The 19,526-nt window shown below is 45.1% G+C and overlaps 1 protein-coding gene and 1 long non-coding RNA gene across 3 annotated transcripts in view; one reads left to right on the top strand and one right to left on the bottom strand.

Moving 5' to 3' along the window:
- Positions 1-11,010, bottom strand: part of DDX10 (DEAD-box helicase 10) — a 180,361-nt gene extending 169,351 nt beyond the window's left edge. Inside the window, exons 1-4 of the mRNA XM_065831453.2 lie at positions 10,781-11,010; positions 3,354-3,414; positions 3,005-3,135; positions 1,188-1,346 (exon numbers count right to left, since the gene is read on the bottom strand). Of these exons, the coding sequence (XP_065687525.2) occupies positions 1,188-1,346; positions 3,005-3,135; positions 3,354-3,414; positions 10,781-10,981 (552 nt within the window). The 5' untranslated portion in view covers positions 10,982-11,010. The remainder of the gene's footprint in view (positions 1-1,187; positions 1,347-3,004; positions 3,136-3,353; positions 3,415-10,780) is intronic.
- Positions 11,011-11,271: 261 nt separating this feature from the next.
- On the top strand, positions 11,272-14,983 carry LOC139827131 (uncharacterized). 2 transcript variants are annotated; one of them, XR_011737352.1, is made up of 4 exons: positions 11,272-11,450; positions 13,227-13,452; positions 13,546-13,815; positions 14,874-14,983. It is a non-coding gene; the product is annotated as an uncharacterized lncRNA (long non-coding RNA). The 2 variants fall into 2 exon arrangements; XR_011737351.1 differs by lacking the exon at positions 14,874-14,983 and having other exon boundaries at positions 13,546-14,002.
- The last annotated feature ends 4,543 nt before the right edge of the window (positions 14,984-19,526 follow it).

Here is a 19,526-nt window from a genome sequence, read left to right as displayed (position 1 = left end):
CATTGCCCCTCTCCACCTACTAACCACCCCCCTTCTAATACACCCCAGGATGCCATCGGCCTTCCTGGCCACAAGGGCACAGTGCTGGCTCATGGTCATCCTGCTGTCCACCAGGACCCCCAGGTCCCTTTCCCCTACACTGCTCTCTAATAGGTCATTCCCCAACTTATACTGGAACCTGGAGGTGTTCCTGCCCAGATGCAAAACTCTACATTTGCCCTTGTTATATTTCATTAAATTTTTCCCTGTCCAACTCTCCAGCCTGTCCAGGTCTCGCTGGATGGCAGCACAGCCTTCTGGCGTGTCAGCCACTCCTCCCAGCTTGGTGTCATCAGCAAACTTGCTGATAGTGCACTTTATTTCCTCATCCAAATCACTGATGAATATATTGAATAGTACTGGTCCCAGTACTGATCCTTGAGGCACTCCACTAGATACAGGCCTCCAACCAGACTCTGTCCCATTGACCACGACTCTGTGGCTTCTTTCCTTCAGCCAGTTCGCAGTACACCTCACTACCCGATCGTTCAGACCACGCTTCATCAGTTTAGCTGTGAGGATGCCGTGGGAGACGGCATCAAATGCTTTACTGAAGTCAAGGTAGAGCACTTCCACTACTTTGCCATCATCTACCCACCTGGTTATGTCTTCATAAAAGGCTATGAGGTTGGTTACACATGACTTCCCTTGGTAAAGTCATGCTGACTGCCCCCAATGACCCTCTCATCCTTGATATGCCTTGAGATGGCACCAAGGGTAAGTTGTTCCATCAGTTTCCCAGGGATGGAGGTGAGGCTGACTGGTCTATAGTTACCCAGGTCCTCCTCTTTGCCCTTTTTGAAGACTGGAGTGACATTTGCTTTCCTCCAGTCCTATTTCTACAGACATATTACAATTTCTTCTCACACTTGTGGTTTGAGGAAAAAGAATTTCAGAATAATATAAATTAACAGAATAGCCTGGAAGGCTTGGCAGTAAAGTCCATCCAGCCACGTAACCTGGAAAGACTGCAAATATGCAAAAGTTCCAACAGACACAGAGTACACAGGCAGGAAAATGAGTGGATCACTGATAGGTTCCCATTAATTTCTTTTCCCTGCGTTTGCATTTTCAGGGTTTCCTTCCTTAACCAGCACTTAATATAGCACTCTATGCTTCCATACAGCAAACTCCACGAGAGGACGCACCTTTCCCCCAATGATAAGGCCAGCTGAGAACTCATGATTCTTTCCCACTTTCCGCAGAACCTTGAAGGTTTGATACGCCAGTTCCCGGGTAGGTGATATTATCAGAACTCCCAGTCCATCAGCTGAAGTCCACTGCTGGCGATACAGGAGTTCCAAAGCCTGAAAAAAGTTACCATATTCTCATTATAAAATTTCAGAAGGAAAATATGTACCAAAACTGTCATAAAATATATAAAGCACCATTAATTAGAATAATTACTTGAAGAAATATAATCAAACTATGTGAAATGTGTACTGATAAGTAAATTCTAACTGATGATAATAATACTTGTTGTAGCAAATTTCCCTAGTACCAATCTATGACAGACAGAAATGGATGGTAAATTATAAACACTTTACTGCACAATTAATCCTGCTCTGCTAAATTCTGGAAATTAAGCCTTAATCATTCATACAAGAATAAAAATCAGTGTAGAAAACATGAGAAACTTCCCTGCTTACAAGGTTTTATGGGAACCAGAAAGAGAATGAGCAACTAGAAGTAAATTATTGCAGTTTTAATTCCGGTTATAGCAGTACTATCCACACATGCTATATAGAGCGCATTCCAGCTGAAGTTGCCATACACTTCAAACCAGGATTATTCCTCCTCTTATGAATTCTCACCATAGAAACACTGCCTTAGTCAGCTAGTCCTAACACAAAGATTTCATAGGTACGAATATCTGAAGCATTCTGAAATACTGAAGGCTACTAAGCAGCCTTGTACAATTAATTTTTATTTTCATTCTTCATATCTCCAGCTCCCCCTTATCACTTTTCTCCCCTAAAACTGTTTTAAAATAAGGTTAGTGAAAGAAAGTACTTCTACTCCTAGATTAACTAAATGAGCAATCTCACTTTTGTTTCTCTGTTGAAGCCACCTACATTTTTAATTCTTTACTAATTAAAAAAAAAAAAATTAAAAATACAGCATAAAGCATAAACCTTCTCAACTAGAAAGGGTATTCAAAACACCTACTACTGATCTCACAGTTACTGACAGAATAGGCTCCAAAGAAATTTATGCTGACAGAAATGCAAGAAATGTTTAAACCAAAAAACCTCTATAATCTGAACAACATTTATTTTTCCCTTTATCTAATCATAACATGATGGGGTCCGTAAGCACTTACATGTGCACTTCAAACAAGCATCTCAATTATACTTTCAACTTGAATAAATGAAATGCAGAGCATGAAGTTTCGAGTAAAACAGTCAAAAATGTATTATCTATGACAGGGGTTTTCATCCCGTTTTCCCACTTGCACCTGGAATCGATTTCTAAGGAGTTCACAAAAGACAAGAAGGAAATGGAAGGCAACAATCACTGAGCTTAAGTTTGCTATGTAAGGTCCAAATCCTAACATTTTAAAGGGATGAAAACCACTTATCTAAAAAAACAAAAAGTCCGGGGAACTGAAGAAATATCACCTTCGCCTTTTTTTTCATGCACTCAGTTTTCAAATTTTAAAGAACGGGACAGCTAGAGTTGCACCAAGAAAACAGATTCCTGAGGGAAAAAACAAAGCACTTCCTAAATCATACAAGGTCTACTAATGTAAGGATCAATATAGAACTTCCATGTGTCAGAATATTCCTAGGGCCAAAAATATACTTAGTTCAGAACCTCAAACATCTTCATTAAATTACTTGGAACATTTAGATCAGTTGAATTATCACTTTTCTTCCAGGATCTATTAACCCAAGCTGTTTTATATTCAATACTTCACAGGTAACTTGGTTTAAGTACAAACGGAAGTATGCAAATTACTTACCGGGACAATAAAAGCCAAGGTCTTGCCTGATCCAGTCTTTGCAGCTCCAAGTACATCTTTACCTTGTAAAGCCAAACCTATGGTTTGCCTCTGTATCTCTGTTACCACACGATACTGAGCTTCCTGCAATCCTGGTATTTGCAGTGCGGGAAAAGAAGGAAAGGAGGAAAAAAAATTTAAAAATCATTATTTTTGTCTTGCCCAGAGTTATATTCATCTGTTCAGAAAACGCTGTACATGGCAATACTTAGCCAAAACTTAGTTTAAAGCAAAAAAAAAGTTCAGATGGATATAAACAATACATTCATTTTTACCTAAATTACTTTCCAAATAAAACTTTTGTACTCACCTTTTAGGGTTTTCTTCGACAATGGAAAATCTGAAAATCTTTGTATTTCACTTGCATTTATCTGAAACAAAATAAGCTTAATCAGTGCTTACAATCTAAGTATAACAGAGAAATCAAACAGCATTCTTTAAGTTGCCATTAAAATAAATATGTAGTAGTTCAGTACGACCTGATCCAACTTAGCTGGTCAGGCAATCTATACTAGTTGGACCTAAGCTAAACTACTCTTCTACCATAAATTGTTCAGTAAGTAATAAGACATACTTGAATCAGGCAGACTAATAACGTAATTTAAAGCTCAGATCGTCACGAAATCGCAGAACAATTTAGGCTGAAAGGGACCTCAGGAGGCCCCTGGTCCAACCTCCTGCCCACAGCCGGTCAGGTCTGAAGTCAGTCCAGGTTGTTCAGGGCTTGTTCCAGTCCCATCCTGAAATCATTCAAGGAGAGAGACTAGACAGACCACCCGGGCAACCTGTGCCTCTGCCTCAGTGTCCTCATGGGGGAAAAGCGATTGAGACTGAGCCTGTCTTCTCAAAAACTCTCCCAGTCAGACTAACTGCCAATACAAATTACAATAAAATATATATGGCAAGACACACAACTAGCCAATTATTTCATATTTCTGTGCGGCTGCAACACGCACCAAGTTTATGATTCATGCACACTAAGCATAAACTCATTTTCCTGGGAATATCCACAGACAAGCAGTTCAGTTTCAGATGCTACCGCAAATGGAATAATGACAGTCATATGTCATAAAATGGAACTCTGAGCTCTTAAGAAAGAGCAGCTTAAGAAAGAAACATTATTATGCTGCAAAGTACAGAGCCATTATCTTTATGAAAAAGAGAAGCTCATGTCTCAAAAACACTGTGGCAACGCAGACTGAAGTTCTGTCCCAAACGGTGGCTGTTCAGGTCTCCGGCTGCAAGGAGTGCCAGAGCCTGCTGCTGCCAGAGGGAGGCCAGCACTCCACTTGTGTGAGGTGTGAGCAGGTGCAAGATCTGCTCGACATGGTTGTGAAGTTTAAGGAGGAGGTTGAGACGCTGAGGTCCATCAGGGAGTGCGAAAGGGAGATCGACTGGTGGAGTAACACCCTTATGTGCCGGTCGGAAAGGCCCCAGGGAGGTACCCCCGAAAAGGAGATGGACCTCCTGCCCTCCTGGACAGAGGCGGAGGTCCTGAGACAGCCCCACCCTTGTCGCTGTCGGGCAGAGGTAAATGACCTAAAAGAAGATGAGGGTTGGAAGCTTATTCCAGTTCGGCATCACGGGCAGCCCCCCTGCCTGCCTGATTTGCCTCCCCAGGTGCCCCTCTGTAATAGGTTTGAGGCCCTGGATCTTGAAGAAGAGGTAGGTGAGGAGGTGGTGCCAAGCCTGCCTACAAGATCACATAGGAAGAGGCGGTTGACTACACAACTGAAGACTACCTCTGATAAGAAAGATAGAAGGGTGATTGTAATAGGATTCTGAAAGGAACAGAGGGCCCAATATGCAGGGTTGACCCTCATCTTAAGGAAGTCTGTAGTCTACCTGGAGCCCAGATCAAGGATATTGCTAGAGAGCTCCCCAGACTGGTGCACCCGACAGACTACTACCCGCTGCTGGTCTTCCAGACAGATGGGGAGGAAGTTGCTTCCCGTAGTCTGAGGGGAATGAAGAATGACTTCAAGGTCTTGGGAAGGATGGTGAAAGATTCAGGGGCTCAAGTGATCTTCTCTTCACTCCTTCCCTCTTCAAGTGACGATGTGGGGTGGAATGGGAAAATTCAATCTCTAAATGGTTGGCTCCAAGACTGGTGCTACAGGCAGGGCTTTGGTTTTTTTGATAATGGCTGGTTTTATAAGACTCCAGTCCGGACAGTGTTATGCAGGAAAGGCTTATCTCGCAGAGGCAAAGGATGCTGGGGCAGGAATTAGCTGGGCTCATTTGGAGAGCTTTAAACTAGGCTCGAAGGGGGATGGGGTTGTAGTTGGGCTTGCCCCAGTGGGGCAGCATTCTAAAACAGATGAGGACCGGGTTGCCTCCTGTGCCCCTACGGAGAAATTGGTGTGCTCTGCTCGCTCCCTGAAATGCCTGTACACCAACGCGCGCAGCATGGGGAATAAGCAGGAGGAGTTAGAATCCTATGTTCGGTCGGGAGATTATGATCTGGTGGCAATTACAGAAACGTGGTGGGACAGTTCACATGACTGGAATGTGGTCATGGATGGCTACACCCTTTTCAGGAAAGACAGGCCAGCCAGGCGTGGTGGTGGAGTTGCTCTCTATGTGAGAGAGCAACTGCAATGTACTAAATTCTGCCCAGGAGCGAGTCAAGAGTGTATGGGTCAGGATCAAGGGACAGGCTGGCAGGGGTGATACTGTTGTAGGTGTCTATTACAGGCCACCAGATCAGACTGAGGAAGTTGATGAGGCCTTCTATGCGCAGCTGAGAGTGGCCTCACAGTCACAGGCCCTGGTTGTTGTGGGTGATTTTAACTTCCCTGATGTTTGCTGGAAGGACCATTCAGCCAGCCAGCCACAGTCCAGGAGGTTCCTCCAGTGCATTGATGATAACTTCCTCATGCAGATGGTAGAGGAGCCCACCAGGAGAGGTGCACTGCTGGATCTCATCCTCACTAACAAAGAGGGTCTGGTCGAAGCAGTAAAGGTTGAGGGCTGCCTGGGTTGCAGTGACCACGAGATGGTGGAGTTCAGCATCTCGTGTGGCAGGAACAGAATAGCAAGTAGAATTGCAACCCTGGACTTTGGCAGGGCTAATTTCGGCCTTTTCAAGCAATTGCTGGGGGAAATCCCATGGGCAAGACTGCTTGAAGGAAAAGGGGCCCAAGAGAGCTGGATTGCATTCAGAGATTGCTTCTTCCATGCTCAGGATCAGAGCATCCCCACACGTAGGAAGTCAAGGAAGGGAGCCAGAAGGCCTGCGTGGTTGAATAGGGATCTGTTGGGTATGCTCAAGCAGAAGAGGCGAGTTTACAGGTCATGGAAGCAGGGACTGACCACTTGGGAGGAATATAAGGCTGCTGTTAGAGGATGCAGGAAGGCAGCTAGGGTAGCCAAGGCCTCCTTAGAATTACAGCTGGCGAGAGGGGTCAAGGACAGCAAGAAGAACTTTTTCAAATACATAGCAGATAAAACTAATACCAGAGGCAATGTAGGCCCACTGATGAATGAGGTGGGTGCCCTGGTGGCAGAAGACACAGAGAAGGCAGAATTGCTGAATGCCTTCTTTGTCTCTGTCTACTCCGCTGGAGGATGTCCTGGGGAGCCCTGTACCCCTGAGACCCCGGATGAAGCCAGGTTAATGGAGGAGTTTGCTTTAGTCGATGAGGACTGGGTTAGGGAACAATTAAGTAGTCTGGACGTCCATAAATCCATGGGTCCAGATGGGATGCATCCGCGGGTGCTGAGGGAGCTGGCTGAAGTCATTGCTAGACCGCTATCCATCATTTTTGCCAAGTCTTGGGAAACGGGAGAGGTGCCCGAGGACTGGAGGAAAGCAAATGTCACTCCAGTCTTTAAAAAGGGCAAGAAGGAGGACCCGGGTAATTATAGACCGGTCAGCCTCACCTCTGTCCCTGGGAAAGTAATGGAACAGCTTATCCTTGGTGTCATCTCAAGGCACATCAGGGATAAGAGGGTCATTAGGGGCAGTCAGCGTGGCTTTACCAAGGGTAAGTCATGCTTGACCAACCTCATAGCCTTTTATGAGAATGTAACAAGGTGGATGGATGATGGCAGAGCGGTGGGTGTGCTCTACCTTGACTTCAGTAAAGCCTTTGACACAGTCCCTCACAGCATCCTCACAGCTAAGTTGAGGAGGTGTGGTCTAGACAATAGAGTAGTGAGGTGGGTTGCAAACTGGCTTAAAGAGAGAAGCCAGAGAGTGGTGGTCAATGGTGCGGAGTCCAGTTGGAGGCCAGTATCTAGTGGAGTGCCTCAGGGGTCAGTACTGGGGCCAATATTATTCAATATATTCATTAATGATTTAGACGAGGGAATTGAGTGTACTATCAGCAAGTTTGCTGATGACACTAAGCTGGGAGGAGTGGCTGACACGCCAGAAGGCTGTGCTGCCATCCAGCAGGACCTGGACAGGCTGGAGAGTTGGTCGGGGAATAACCTGATGAAATTTAACAAGGGAAAGTGTAGAGTCCTGCATCTGGGCAGGAACAATCCCAAGTTCCAGTATAGGTTGGGGCATGACCTATTAGAGAGCAGTGTAGGGGAAAGGGACCTGGGGGTCCTGGTGGACAACAGGATGACCATGAGCCAGCACTGTGCCCTTGTGGCCAGGAAGGTTAATGGCATCCTTGGGTGTATTACAAGGGGGGTGGTCAATAGATCGAGAGAGGTCCTCCTTCCCCTCTACTCCGCCCTGGTGAGACCCCATCTGGAATATTGTGTCCAGTTCTGGGCCCCTCAGTTCAAGAAGGACAGGGAACTGCTGGAGAGAGTCCAGTGTAGGGCAACCAAGATGATTAAGGGAGTGGAGCATCTCCCTTATGAAGAAAGGCTGAGGGAGCTGGGGCTCTTTAGTCTGGAGAAGAGGAGACTGAGGGGCGACCTCATTAATGTTTATAAATATATAAAGGGTGAGTGCCACGAGGATGGAGTCAGGCTCTTCTCAGTGGCAAACAATGATAGGACAAGGGGCAATGGGATCAAGCTGGAACACAAGAGGTTCCACTTAAATTTGAGAAAGAACTTCTTCTCAGTGAGGGTAACAGAGCACTGGAACAGGTTGCCCAGGGAGGTTGTGGAGTCTCCTTCCCTGGAGACATTCAAAGCCCGCCTGGACCCCTTCCTGTGCGACCTCACCTAGGCGTTCCTGCTCCAGCAGGGGGATTGGACTAGATGATCTTTTGAGGTCCCTTCCAATCCCAAACATACTGTGATACTGTGTGATACTGTGATGTGCACCTGTAACAATTTAACTGTTACGGTTCCTGTCCCTAAAGGCAGACTCCTCCGTCTGCAGGGACCACACAAACTCTGCTGGCAGCCTCCCTACAGCCATACTAGCGCTATGCTGTCCTTTTCCCATCTGTGTTTTCAGACCCCCTGAAGCAATGAGCATCACAGAATCACAGAATGTCAGGGATTGGAAGGGACCTCGAAAGGTCATCCAGTCCGATCCCGCCACCAGAGCAGGAACACCCAGATGAGGTTACACAGGAAGGCGTCCGGGCAGATTTTGAATGTCTCCAGAGTAGGAGACTCCACAACCCCCCGTAGGCAGCCTGTTCCAGTGCTCTGTCACCCTCACTGAGAAGAAGTTTCTTCTCATATTTAAGTGGAACCTCCTGTGTTCCGGTTTGTACCCATTGCCCCTTGTCCTATCATTGGTTGTCACCGAGAAGAGCCTGGCTCCATCCTCATGACACTCACCCTTTATATATTTATAAACATTAATGAGCTAAAGAGACCCAGCTCCCTCAGCCTTTCCTCATAAGGGAGATGCTCCACTCCCTTAATCATCTTGGTTGCCCTACACTGGACTCTCTCCAGCAGTTCCCTGTCCTTCCTGAACAGAACTGAATGGCAATACAGATTTGTAGGTTATTCAAAAGGCAGAATGAGATTTCTGCCTTGTGAGACGTAGCGATTCACATAGATCTTCAGATCTGTTGATGGTTGCGACTCTCGGTTTCACAGGAAAGATAGCTTTTGTTTAACCTGCTTCCTTCCACCCGCCACTACAGAAAAGTAAGAGGCTCTGTCATTTATTTTTGTCAGATCAACCTTATAGGACCAAGCCTCCTACTGGCTCTGCATATTCTGAAAACTGAGGGTTTATACCTGTCTAAAGCACCTAGATGACACCATCACTCTGTTCAGCCTAGTTCTCTCTAGTAAAAAAAAAAAAAGTTAATGTATGAATTTCATCTCTAGAGAAAAGGTAATAACACCTTTATACAAACACACAAATACACAAAGCAATCTCTCATGTATATACTGCAATTTGGTATACAAACAATAAGCCCATCACCCTGGTATCTATGGAGAGAGTTCACAAACTTTGTACAGCCTCTGACAAGTTGCTTTAACTCAGTTTCTCTTTTGCTCAGACACACACCCTCCAGAGACCAGAGGCAACCACCTAAGTCTAGATTATAACAAGCAGCCAAACAGTGCTGTAGTAATGAGGTTTTTCATTCTACAACGAAAGACACACACCTACTAATGGTCGTTCCACTCAGAAGAATACAAGTTTCTAACAACTGGAGTAGTCTGCTTTCAGAGTCAGCATCTAAGTCCTCTATTTTTACAGTGAGTAGAGAGATATTCCCAAAACAAGTTAACTCAAATTTCACCCACAACAAAATACATTAATCATTTATGTAGTTACAATATTTATTTTTTATAATTAAAACAATGAATAATAAACCCACTTATTTTCCTGAGAAACAATCTGTGATTCAAACTAGTAATGTGACCATCTTTGGAAGAATACCATTTGCCTTCAAACCAGCAAAGCCAATGACTGTGTGAAGCCTCAGAACACTTGCTGAATCTTAACTGAAGGAGCTATCACAACCCCTTCATAATAACAAATATGTGTCTTCTATACCTCTTATCATTACTTTCTGGTCAAATTACAACCAACAAAAAGTCTCTACTATCAGCTGCACTGAGTGCTGTACAACCAAGTCTGACAGCCATGCTCCTCTCCAGCAGCAGCTGCAAATCCAGGCAAAGTGGGCAGGACATTGAGCAACACCACAGGCAGAACACATCTAAACTGTTATTCACAAATACGATACTTTCTACTAATTACTATGGCTCAAAAGCCGCGTGACAACACCAACACCACTGACCCTGGCTCTAATATTCAAATACCTGGCTTGAGGTTAAACAACATACTCTTCTAGAGAGATGTCTGCCTGCAGGGCATCTTCCGTGGAGACAAACGTGTCCCATTGGCCACAGCGAGACATTCATGTTGCCTGGTCAGAAGGGCCAAGTGCCACCGGCCACAACTGTTGCCACCATCTGCTCCAACCTCCTCCTCTTCCTCACCGCGCTCTCCAGCACTCACTCCCCTGCCAGGGACTCTCTCCCCCGGCCCCCAGGCCCCTCCTCCCCTGCCCGGGGCAGAAAGGGAAGGAATGGAGGGTCACGGAGGGGAAAGCCCTTCTGCCGGCCACTCAGCGGTGCCACCCAACACACCTGTCACCTACAGGCACCGTCAACAGCCAGAGGAGCAGCCCCGCCACCTAGGGGTACCCCACTCCCCTGCCCAGGAGCCCGCACAGATCCATCCCCTCCTCCTCCTCCTTCTCCCAGCCCAGCCCTGCCCCACACACACCACACGAGAAGAGGGGCCGCTTTTCCGACCCCCGCGGGCCCGCCATGGCCACCCGGGGATGCCCACCCGTCCCCGCCCTGGGAAGCCCCGGCTCCCTGGCCCTGCCATACCTCGGGGTAGCGCTGCACCAGGCGGCCGATGGCCTCCCGCTCCACCTGCCACTCGGGCCGCTTCCGCGCCTGCCGCTCCAGACGCAGCTTCTTCGTTCGCCAGGTGTACTTCTTCTTCCAGCGCTGGAAGCTCCGCACCGGGTCCACCGCCGCCTGCCCGCGGCCGCCATCGCTGCCAGACCGGCCCATACCGCCCCGCATGGGACACACACGCTGCCGGGGGCGGGGCTAGGCGCAGGCGGAGTGCGTCAGCCGGCCGCGCCGCCGGGGCGGGGTCGGGCTCGGCTGGGCTCGGCTATGCTCGGCTGGGCTCGGCTATGCTCGGCTGGGCTCGGCTATGCTCGGCTGGGCTCGGCTATGCTCGGCTGGGCTCGGCTATGCTCGGCTATGCTCGGCTGGGCTCGGCTATGCTCGGCTATGCTCGGCTGGGCTCGGCTGGGCTCGGCTATGCTCGGCTAGGCTCGGCTGGGCTCGGTTCGACTATGCTCGGCTCGGTTCGACTATGCTCGGCTCGGTTCGACTATGCTCGTCTCGGTTCGATTATGCTCGGCTCGGTTCGACTGTGCTCAGCTGGTTTGGGTTGGGCTCGGCTCGGTTCGGCTCTGCGGCTGGGTTCGGACCTGCCCAGGTCGGCAAGACTCGGCTCGGCAGCTCCCCCGCCTGTGGGAAGGTGAAGAGATTGCACAAGAATTGAAGGAAAATCACATAACAAAAAAAAAAAAAATTAGTTATGTGCGCAGAAATGCAGCATGCAAATTGTGCTCTATGATGGAGATTATAAAACGGGGGGAAAAAAAAGTCCTAGTAGAAAAGACAGAAAGGGACAGTGGGCTTAGTAGTGTCATAAATTTTGTCCTCTCCGATACAGTGTTGCGAAGGATCACGGAGAAGAGTTCTGTGACAAGTCAAGTCTGTTAATGCTTTATTTGCTAATTCATTACTTGGAAAAAAACTAACAAATTTGGAAAAGTTACAAAGCAATTGAAAGATGTACAGTGGGCCTTGTGTTTAAGATGCTGGATTTAAGCTCTGTCTGATGGGTGCTTTGACCCTTCCTAATGCAGTTACAGTCAATTGTAATGGCCTTGGCTCAGAGCCTTGAACTATGCCAAGGGTTGGCAGAAAACTACAGGGAAAACTACTAATAGGTAGAGTTGTTTTACACTATGTTGTGTAGGTGCGGTCTCTGTTAGAGGCACATATCTCTCAAAATAACGGGATTTAATCAACCTGCAAATTTATATTATGCTATCTTTACATGCATCGATTCTTACCCCCTTGCTATGGGGCAGGTCTGCATCACTCTGCAGTTGTGCAACAGTCGGAAACAATTTGCTGAGTCCGCTTTTAGCTGTTCATCAGCACACAGAATTAAAACCCCAAACAAGCTGCAGTCACTGTGCCGCATCAGGAAGAGAAAATTACAAACCTATTTATCCAATGTCATAAGAAGGAAGTACATGGATGAGGGGAAGAGTGGAAGACTCCCAACATAATTACTGCCTCTGATGAGGGTTTGGAATTCCAGAAAGCCAGGGAAAAGGGAGTGTCTCTTAATTAGTTCCACTATTGCCATACATACGTTGAGTGTATCACTAAAGATGTTTTCCCTCCTTCCTGATGTCAGGGAAACCTGTGATCATAGAAATGTGTATTACAAGGGGGGTGGTCAGTAGATCGAGAGAGGTCCTCCTTCCCCTCTACTCCGCCCTGGTGAGACCCCATCTGGAATATTGTGTCCAGTTCTGGGCCCCTCAGTTCAAGAAGGACAGGGAACTGCTGGAGAGGGTCCAGCATAGGGCAACAAAGATGATTAACGGAGTGGAGCATCTCCCTTATGAAGAAAGGCTGAGGGAGCTGGGGCTCTTTAGTTTGGAGAAGAGGAGACTGAGGGGTGACCTTATTAATGTTTATAAATATATAAAGGGTGAGTGCCATGAGAATGGAGTCAGGCTCTTCTCAGTGGCAAACAATGATAGGACAAGGGGCAATGGGATCAAGCTGGAATACAAGAGGTTCCACTTAAATTTGAGAAAAAACTTCTTCTCAGGGAGGGTGACAGAGCACTGGAACAGGCTGCCCAGGGAGGTTGTGGAGTCTCCTTCCCTGGAGACATTCAAAGCCCGCCTGGACACCTTCCTGTGCGACCTCACCTAGGCGTTCCTGCTCCAGCAGGGGGATTGGACTAGATGATCTTTTGAGGTCCCTTCCAATCCCAAACATACTGTGATACTGTGAAATGTTTGCTTTCTCTTTAAAATACATTTAGTTCCTAATTTCAGGAAGAGCTGCAAAAATCTCCATTAAATATGCCTTGATGGGATCTCTCCTCCCAGGTACAGCTTTGAATGCAATGGTTTCTTCTAGAGGTTTATTTGCTGTTAAGGTGGATAAGGAAGGATACTAAAGGTTTTATTCTTGAAACAAAAATGGTTTTATTTTCCAGAAGTACCTGGTGAAAAACTGTTTGCAGGAGGATGTGCTTCTGGGGATTGGCGCATCTTTCCCAAGATTACAGCACTTTAACTTCAGATACAAAACAAGGTCCCAGTGTAACAAAGAGACTGTCACAGGGATCAGCTGCCACTTCAAGCGTTTCTCTCTCTTCCTGTAACAGGAAAAGAAACAAACAGAACCCTCCCGTGTAGAATTCCTGCTGTTGCAGCACTGCAGTAAGTTTAGCCTTTTTGTAAGCAAGTGTACAGGTAGAAGTGTTGTGTTTGAACATGCTGTCTTTGCTCACCTGGTCTATGTTTTGCCTACAGGCTCATCTCTCATGGCAGAACAGCAGCAGTGGTCTGTGAGTCACTATGGAAATAAACAATCAATGAAAAAACTTTATGTGGAAAATAATATCTTACCATCGTATTGCTAAAACAACTTTTTAGCTGCTATCATGACAAACACTCTTAATTATGCCTACATGTTTCCAATGTTTTTTAATTATTTATTTGTTCATTAACCAAGAGGTCTATATACAAGGAAGGGAAAAACCGGAAGTCAAAAGCAGCCTGTCCTGTGTCCCATAGGAGAAGGTAAAACACTGGAGAGCCTCTGGGCCTTATTCTGGAGGTCTAGGATTTGATTTATTTATAATATGCAAGACTGTTTCAGTTGCCTTGTAATAATATTATCCCTAAAACGGTGGCAAAACGAGATATAGTTCTGAGTAATAAAAAGAGACAGAAAGAGAGAGAAGAAAAATTTGCTTTTACCAGCTGACAAATAAATGACTCAAGCACTGTTGTTTACTTGCAATTTGGGGAAATGAGGAGAGTATGGCTATAGCAATAAATGTAACAATGCTCCACACAAGACCACAGAGAAGAAGGCGGCAATTTTTTGCTTTGAAGAAAACCAATTTCACTAACAGTCATTCTCACATACATTTCACTCTCACGCATACTCAGGCTTCCCTACTCATCAACACAACCACGTCTGGGCAGGGTTATTTATGGTGACAAGGAGAACAAGGGGCACCAAGTATCAAGGTCAGTGCCCTGAGGGGACTTGTAGACCTTAATGGCCTCAGTTAAGGCCTCTCCCTACATCCCAGCTCAGGAGCCCCATTTTAGCTCCACGCTGGGGCTTCTGAGTTCATCCTGAATAGCGACAATGATGCACGACCTTTGCTGCCCTTTATATTCTCTCTTGACAAAACCTCAGGGCCAAAATGAGTTGTATCATACTGCTGTTGTTCCATATCTGTGTTATGGGGCTTTCTTCAAGGGATGGACTTAGTACAGTTGGCCCTACACCCAAATCCTGCCAATTCCCCATTCTTACCTTTCTTGCATTTCATGGTTGGTCTTAAGCTCTTGACTTGCTGCACGTGCATCACTCCCTGCACTCCTGCTGTGCCATTCCTGCTGGTGCCTCACGCTGCTGCATAGACTCCTGTTCACATGTCATGCAACACCATTAAACATTTCCTTTGCGAATCTCTACAGGAATTTCAGATAAACAGGGGGTGATTTTTTTAAGTGGTATTGTGTGTGCTTAAGTTACATTTTGACAATTCCATTAAATGTTTGTCTTGTACTAACCTGTTTTCTTTCCATTTTTCCATATAATATTGGTTGCCTACCTAAAGAAGTACTCAGCAAACCAGAGGAAGTGACCCCAGAAGCACAAGAGGTCCCTGAAACATCACTAAAGCCTTTCTTAATGAAACAGCCAAGTGCTAGGAGAATTTCCTCAACTGAGAGATGTGGCGGTAGCAAATTCGACGAATCCAGACGCCGGCATAAGCTCTTTGATCGAACGGGCGGGCCGGGCGAGAGTAAGGAGTCTAATTCAATGTGAATTTACCATCCGTACTCTTTAATGAACTCTTAAACAACACTGAATATCAATGTCCCCGAGACCACGTTTTTCCAAGCCTTATATACTCTATACCAAAAGGCCATGCGGCAAGCGCAGGCTACAATTGGTTACACTCACAGTCACTCATCCCCCCCCACTATGGTGATTGGCTGCAGGGCACTGTTCACAGACTGTTCATGCGCAGCGGCAACGCCCCTCCTGCAGCCTGGGTTGAGGGCAGACCGGCTTCTGTTTACTGTCCTTTTGTCTCTGGTGTCTCAGGGAAATCCTTCCGTGTAGCACAGCCGCATCAAGCCCTGGCTTGTTCACAGCACACAGCCAGTAACTCTCCACAATTCCTCCTTTTTTTTTTTTTTTTTTTTTTTTTTTTTTTTTTTTTTTTTTGGACAAGCCAGGATTGATTAGCTGTGTGTTCTAATCCTTTTTTGATATGTGATAAAAAACAACTTATACATAACATATAAATAACAACAACAATCAACATAAACAGTGCACTTTGCAATAAACCTGAGGTATTCCATTGCCATTTAAATATCGCAATGGATTGATTAAACAAATTCCAAGAACTTTGGTTTAAAGATACTCAACTTATAACAAACGATGTGCTGGGTGTTGATAAACTTACTCAAGAGCTAGTGGTGTTTAAAGATCTACTTATATAACTATAGTACGCATACATGTCACAGCTAAATCAATGCAAAGGTTACACCTCACTCTGTGACCTCCAAAGGTTCTGCTGCAGGGAGTTGATTTGGTTGAGTTTGTTTCAACTCCGGCTTTACTGCTCAACTTGGAACCCACAATGGACCTTGATCTGTGGAGAGACACATATACCCTCTACCATTAAAAATAACAGGTACTGGTCCCTTCCACAATCCAGTGGTGGGATCACGATATCTCACCATGAATTCCGGTAAAGTGTTTTTCCTTCCTAGTCTGATCTGATAATGATGAATGATCACAGGAGGCTCCTCATGATCTCCAGTTAGACATAAATAATTCAAGGTAAACAACACCTTTGCTAAACGCTGTTGACAATCTGACTCTTCCTGCTTCTGTTTGCTCAAATACCCTTTAATCATTTGATGTGCTCTCTCGATGATTCCTTGGCCTGTTGGGGAATGCGGTATACCTGTAACGTGTTTCACTCCCCATTTCATTAGAAAAGTTCTAACTTTCTGGCTAACATAGGCAGGGCCATTGTCTGTCTTAATCTTTTCTGGGACACCCATTACAGCAAAACAAGCTGTAAGATGTTTACATACATGTAGTGCTTTTTCTCCTGGTAAAGCAGTAGCCCATATCATTTTTGAAAAAGTATCAATTGTGACATGCACATATTTAAGTCTTCCGAATTCTGGCACATGTGTCACATCCATTTGCCATACTTCTAAGGCTTTTAAACCTCGAGGATTGACACCGATTCCTATACCTAACATCTGGCTTCCACACTGAGGACATGCCTGTACAATACTTCTTGCTTCATTTAAAGTTAAATCGAATTGTCTTTGGAGACCTCTGGCATTCTGATGAAAGCTCTCATGACTTTGTCTCGCTTGTTGGAATTTATCTGTTGGAGGCATGTGCTGTACTGAACTTACTAAACTATCTGCAATTTGATTTCCTTCAACTAGACCAAGATTCCATTGATGACTGCGGATGTGAATCACACAGCAGGGTTCTTTTCTTTGATTTAAAATAGCTCTCAATTGTACAAACAATTTTCCTAATCGAGGATTATTCGATTGTCTTAACAGGGCATTTTCCATTCTGGGTATTACACCTGCTACATACAAAGAATCTGTGACAACATTTAAAGCAGATTTCAGCCAATTATTTAAGGCCCATATTACTGCCGTGAGCTCTAAAGTCTGCAATGAATCCTCTTTTGAACCTTCAATTAAATGCTGTTTCCATTGACTATTCTCTTGCCAGACACATGCTGCCTGGTGTCTTCGTTTTCCTGCATCTGTATATACTGTAAGGCCTTCAACAGGTTTTGCTTTTACTTTGCTTCTCTCTAACCACTGATTTGTTCTAAGGAATTGCCATAGTTTACCTTTTGGTTGTCGTGAATGTACCTTGCCTATAAATCCTAATAATGCATTCTGAATAGGCACTGAATGTCTCAGCCACCATTCTAAATCGGCTCCATTTATCGGAATACTGATGTCATCTGGTTCCTGACCGCTAATTTCTAATATTCGAGATCTTCCTTTTCGAATCAATTCTCCAATTGCTTCTGGTCTCGTTTGAATACTGAATTTTGGTTGGACACTGAGAAAAATCCACTCTAATAATCGCAAATCATTTTCTGTTTTCAATCTGACAGTGGCACAAAAGGAAGAATCTGTAGCAACATCTATGGGGAATTCCCCGTTTTTGTTTTGCCACTGGCAGATGATTGCACACGGATGTTCTAGATTGCTAATAAGGAGGGAAATTGGTCGATCAGAAAGTCTTCGGCTAGACCAATTTGTCTGTACTTTTTGTGTAATATCAGAAAGACATTTGAGATGCACGGACTCTAAGCTTATTTTCTTAGCTGGATCACCTCCTTTTAGAAGTGAAGTAAGCGGTGCTATATCATTGTTAGTAATGCCTACGCAATTTCTAATCCATTGTATGTCCCCTAACAATTTTTGGACATCATTTAATGTCTGTAAATCAGTATGTAATTCAATTTTTTGTGAACGAATCTGTGCATCACAAATGGACCAACCAAGGTATTTCCAAGGTGCAGACTTTTGAACTTTCTCTGGAGCTATAACCAACCCCTTTTCTTTGAGTTTGATCGTAATTTGGACTATGGAACTTTCTGTGAACTCAGCTTGTTGACAGAACAGAATATCATCCATATAATGATAAATAATTGTTTGTTTCCATGATGCACGAATAGGTTGAAGTGCCCATGCAACATACATTTGGCACAGTGTAGGAGAATTTTTCATACCTTGCGGTAGCACTACCCACTCATACCTTTTAGCTGGTTCCGCTTTGTTTACTGAAGGCAGTGTAAATGCAAAACGCTGTGTATCTTGCTCATGTAAAGGAATGGTAAAGAAACAATCCTTTAAATCTATAATTAGAATATGCCAATTTTCTGGTAACATTACAGGTGATGGTAATCCAGGCTGTAAAGCACCCATGGCTTGCATTTGATCATTTACCTTTCGCAAGTCATGTAATAATCGCCACTTTCCATTCTTTTTTGGTATTACAAAAATTGGGGTATTCCATGGACTAGTAGAAGGCTTGATATGGCCTGCAACTAATTGCTCTTCTACTAATTCACGTGCCTTTTGCAGTCGCTCTTCTGTTAATGGCCACTGGTCAACCCAAACTGGGCTATCTGTTAGCCAGGTCAATGGAGGGTTGGGCAACTGCTTTCCAGTGACCACTAAGGAAAAGGTGAAGTAATTAACACGGCACCAAGTTGCCCCAAGACATCACGGCCAATAAGCGCCTCAAGGCTGCTTGGCAATTCCATTACATACACCCTAAGGGTAACACATTGACCTTCAGGGAAACTAATCGAAATGGGATCAACACTTATATTTGGAGTAGTTTGACCCCCTACTCCAGCTACAGTGGAAGAGATTGATTTTTGAAGTTTCCAATTTCGTGGCCATTTGAATTGACTAATGATGGAGACATCAGCTCCAGTATCAAGCATTGCATTTACCTCTACAACAACAGTAGAATCAGACTGAAATAGTTGCACACGTAACATGGGACGCTGAGTCATTGATGAGGTGAAGCAAACTGCAGGACCTGTCGATCCAAATCCTTTATCATGCCTTTCTGTTGAGGATGCTGGAGGAACTCCTGGAAGCATTGGTAGGCAGTTTTCCAGTGCTACTACCTGAGCTATTCTACTCCCAGAAGGAATAAAAATTGGCGGATGCAGAGTGTAGGCCAGGATTTGAACAGTTCCTGTGAAATCTGCATCAATTATACCTGGTATTACTATAAGACCTTTGATACTAGCAGAAGAACGGCCAATCAATAGGCCTCCAATGAGACTATCTTGTCTAAATAAAGGTCCTTTAGCATTCGTTGGTATTCTGTGAATTGCAGTATTGGTCAATGTTATATCTACTGCTGTCTCCACATCAACTCCGAGGCTTCCTGCGGTGCTTGGCTTGTTGAGGTGAAAGAAGCCTGGTTCACAGTTGGTCGCTGATTGGGATACAGGTTCAGAGATGTTCTTTGTGTCCGGTAGCTGCTGAACGTATACCATAGTTCATGATTGTTTGTTTTGCTTGCTGCAAAATTTTCCAATCGTGTGGTTCCCATACCGCTGTCTGAGTGTTCATATTTTGAATTACCGGTAGGGCTAATTTTGCTGGAGACCAATCACCTTCTAGAATGGCATCTTTGATGACCCCTGACCATCTGCCACGTCGGGGCTGCGGCT

The sequence above is a fragment of the Patagioenas fasciata genome, chromosome 1, assembly GCF_037038585.1.
Source record: "Patagioenas fasciata isolate bPatFas1 chromosome 1, bPatFas1.hap1, whole genome shotgun sequence".
Lineage (NCBI taxonomy): Eukaryota > Metazoa > Chordata > Aves > Columbiformes > Columbidae > Patagioenas > Patagioenas fasciata.
Note: the sequence above shows the minus strand (reverse complement) of the source record. Positions and strands in the feature narration are given on the sequence as shown.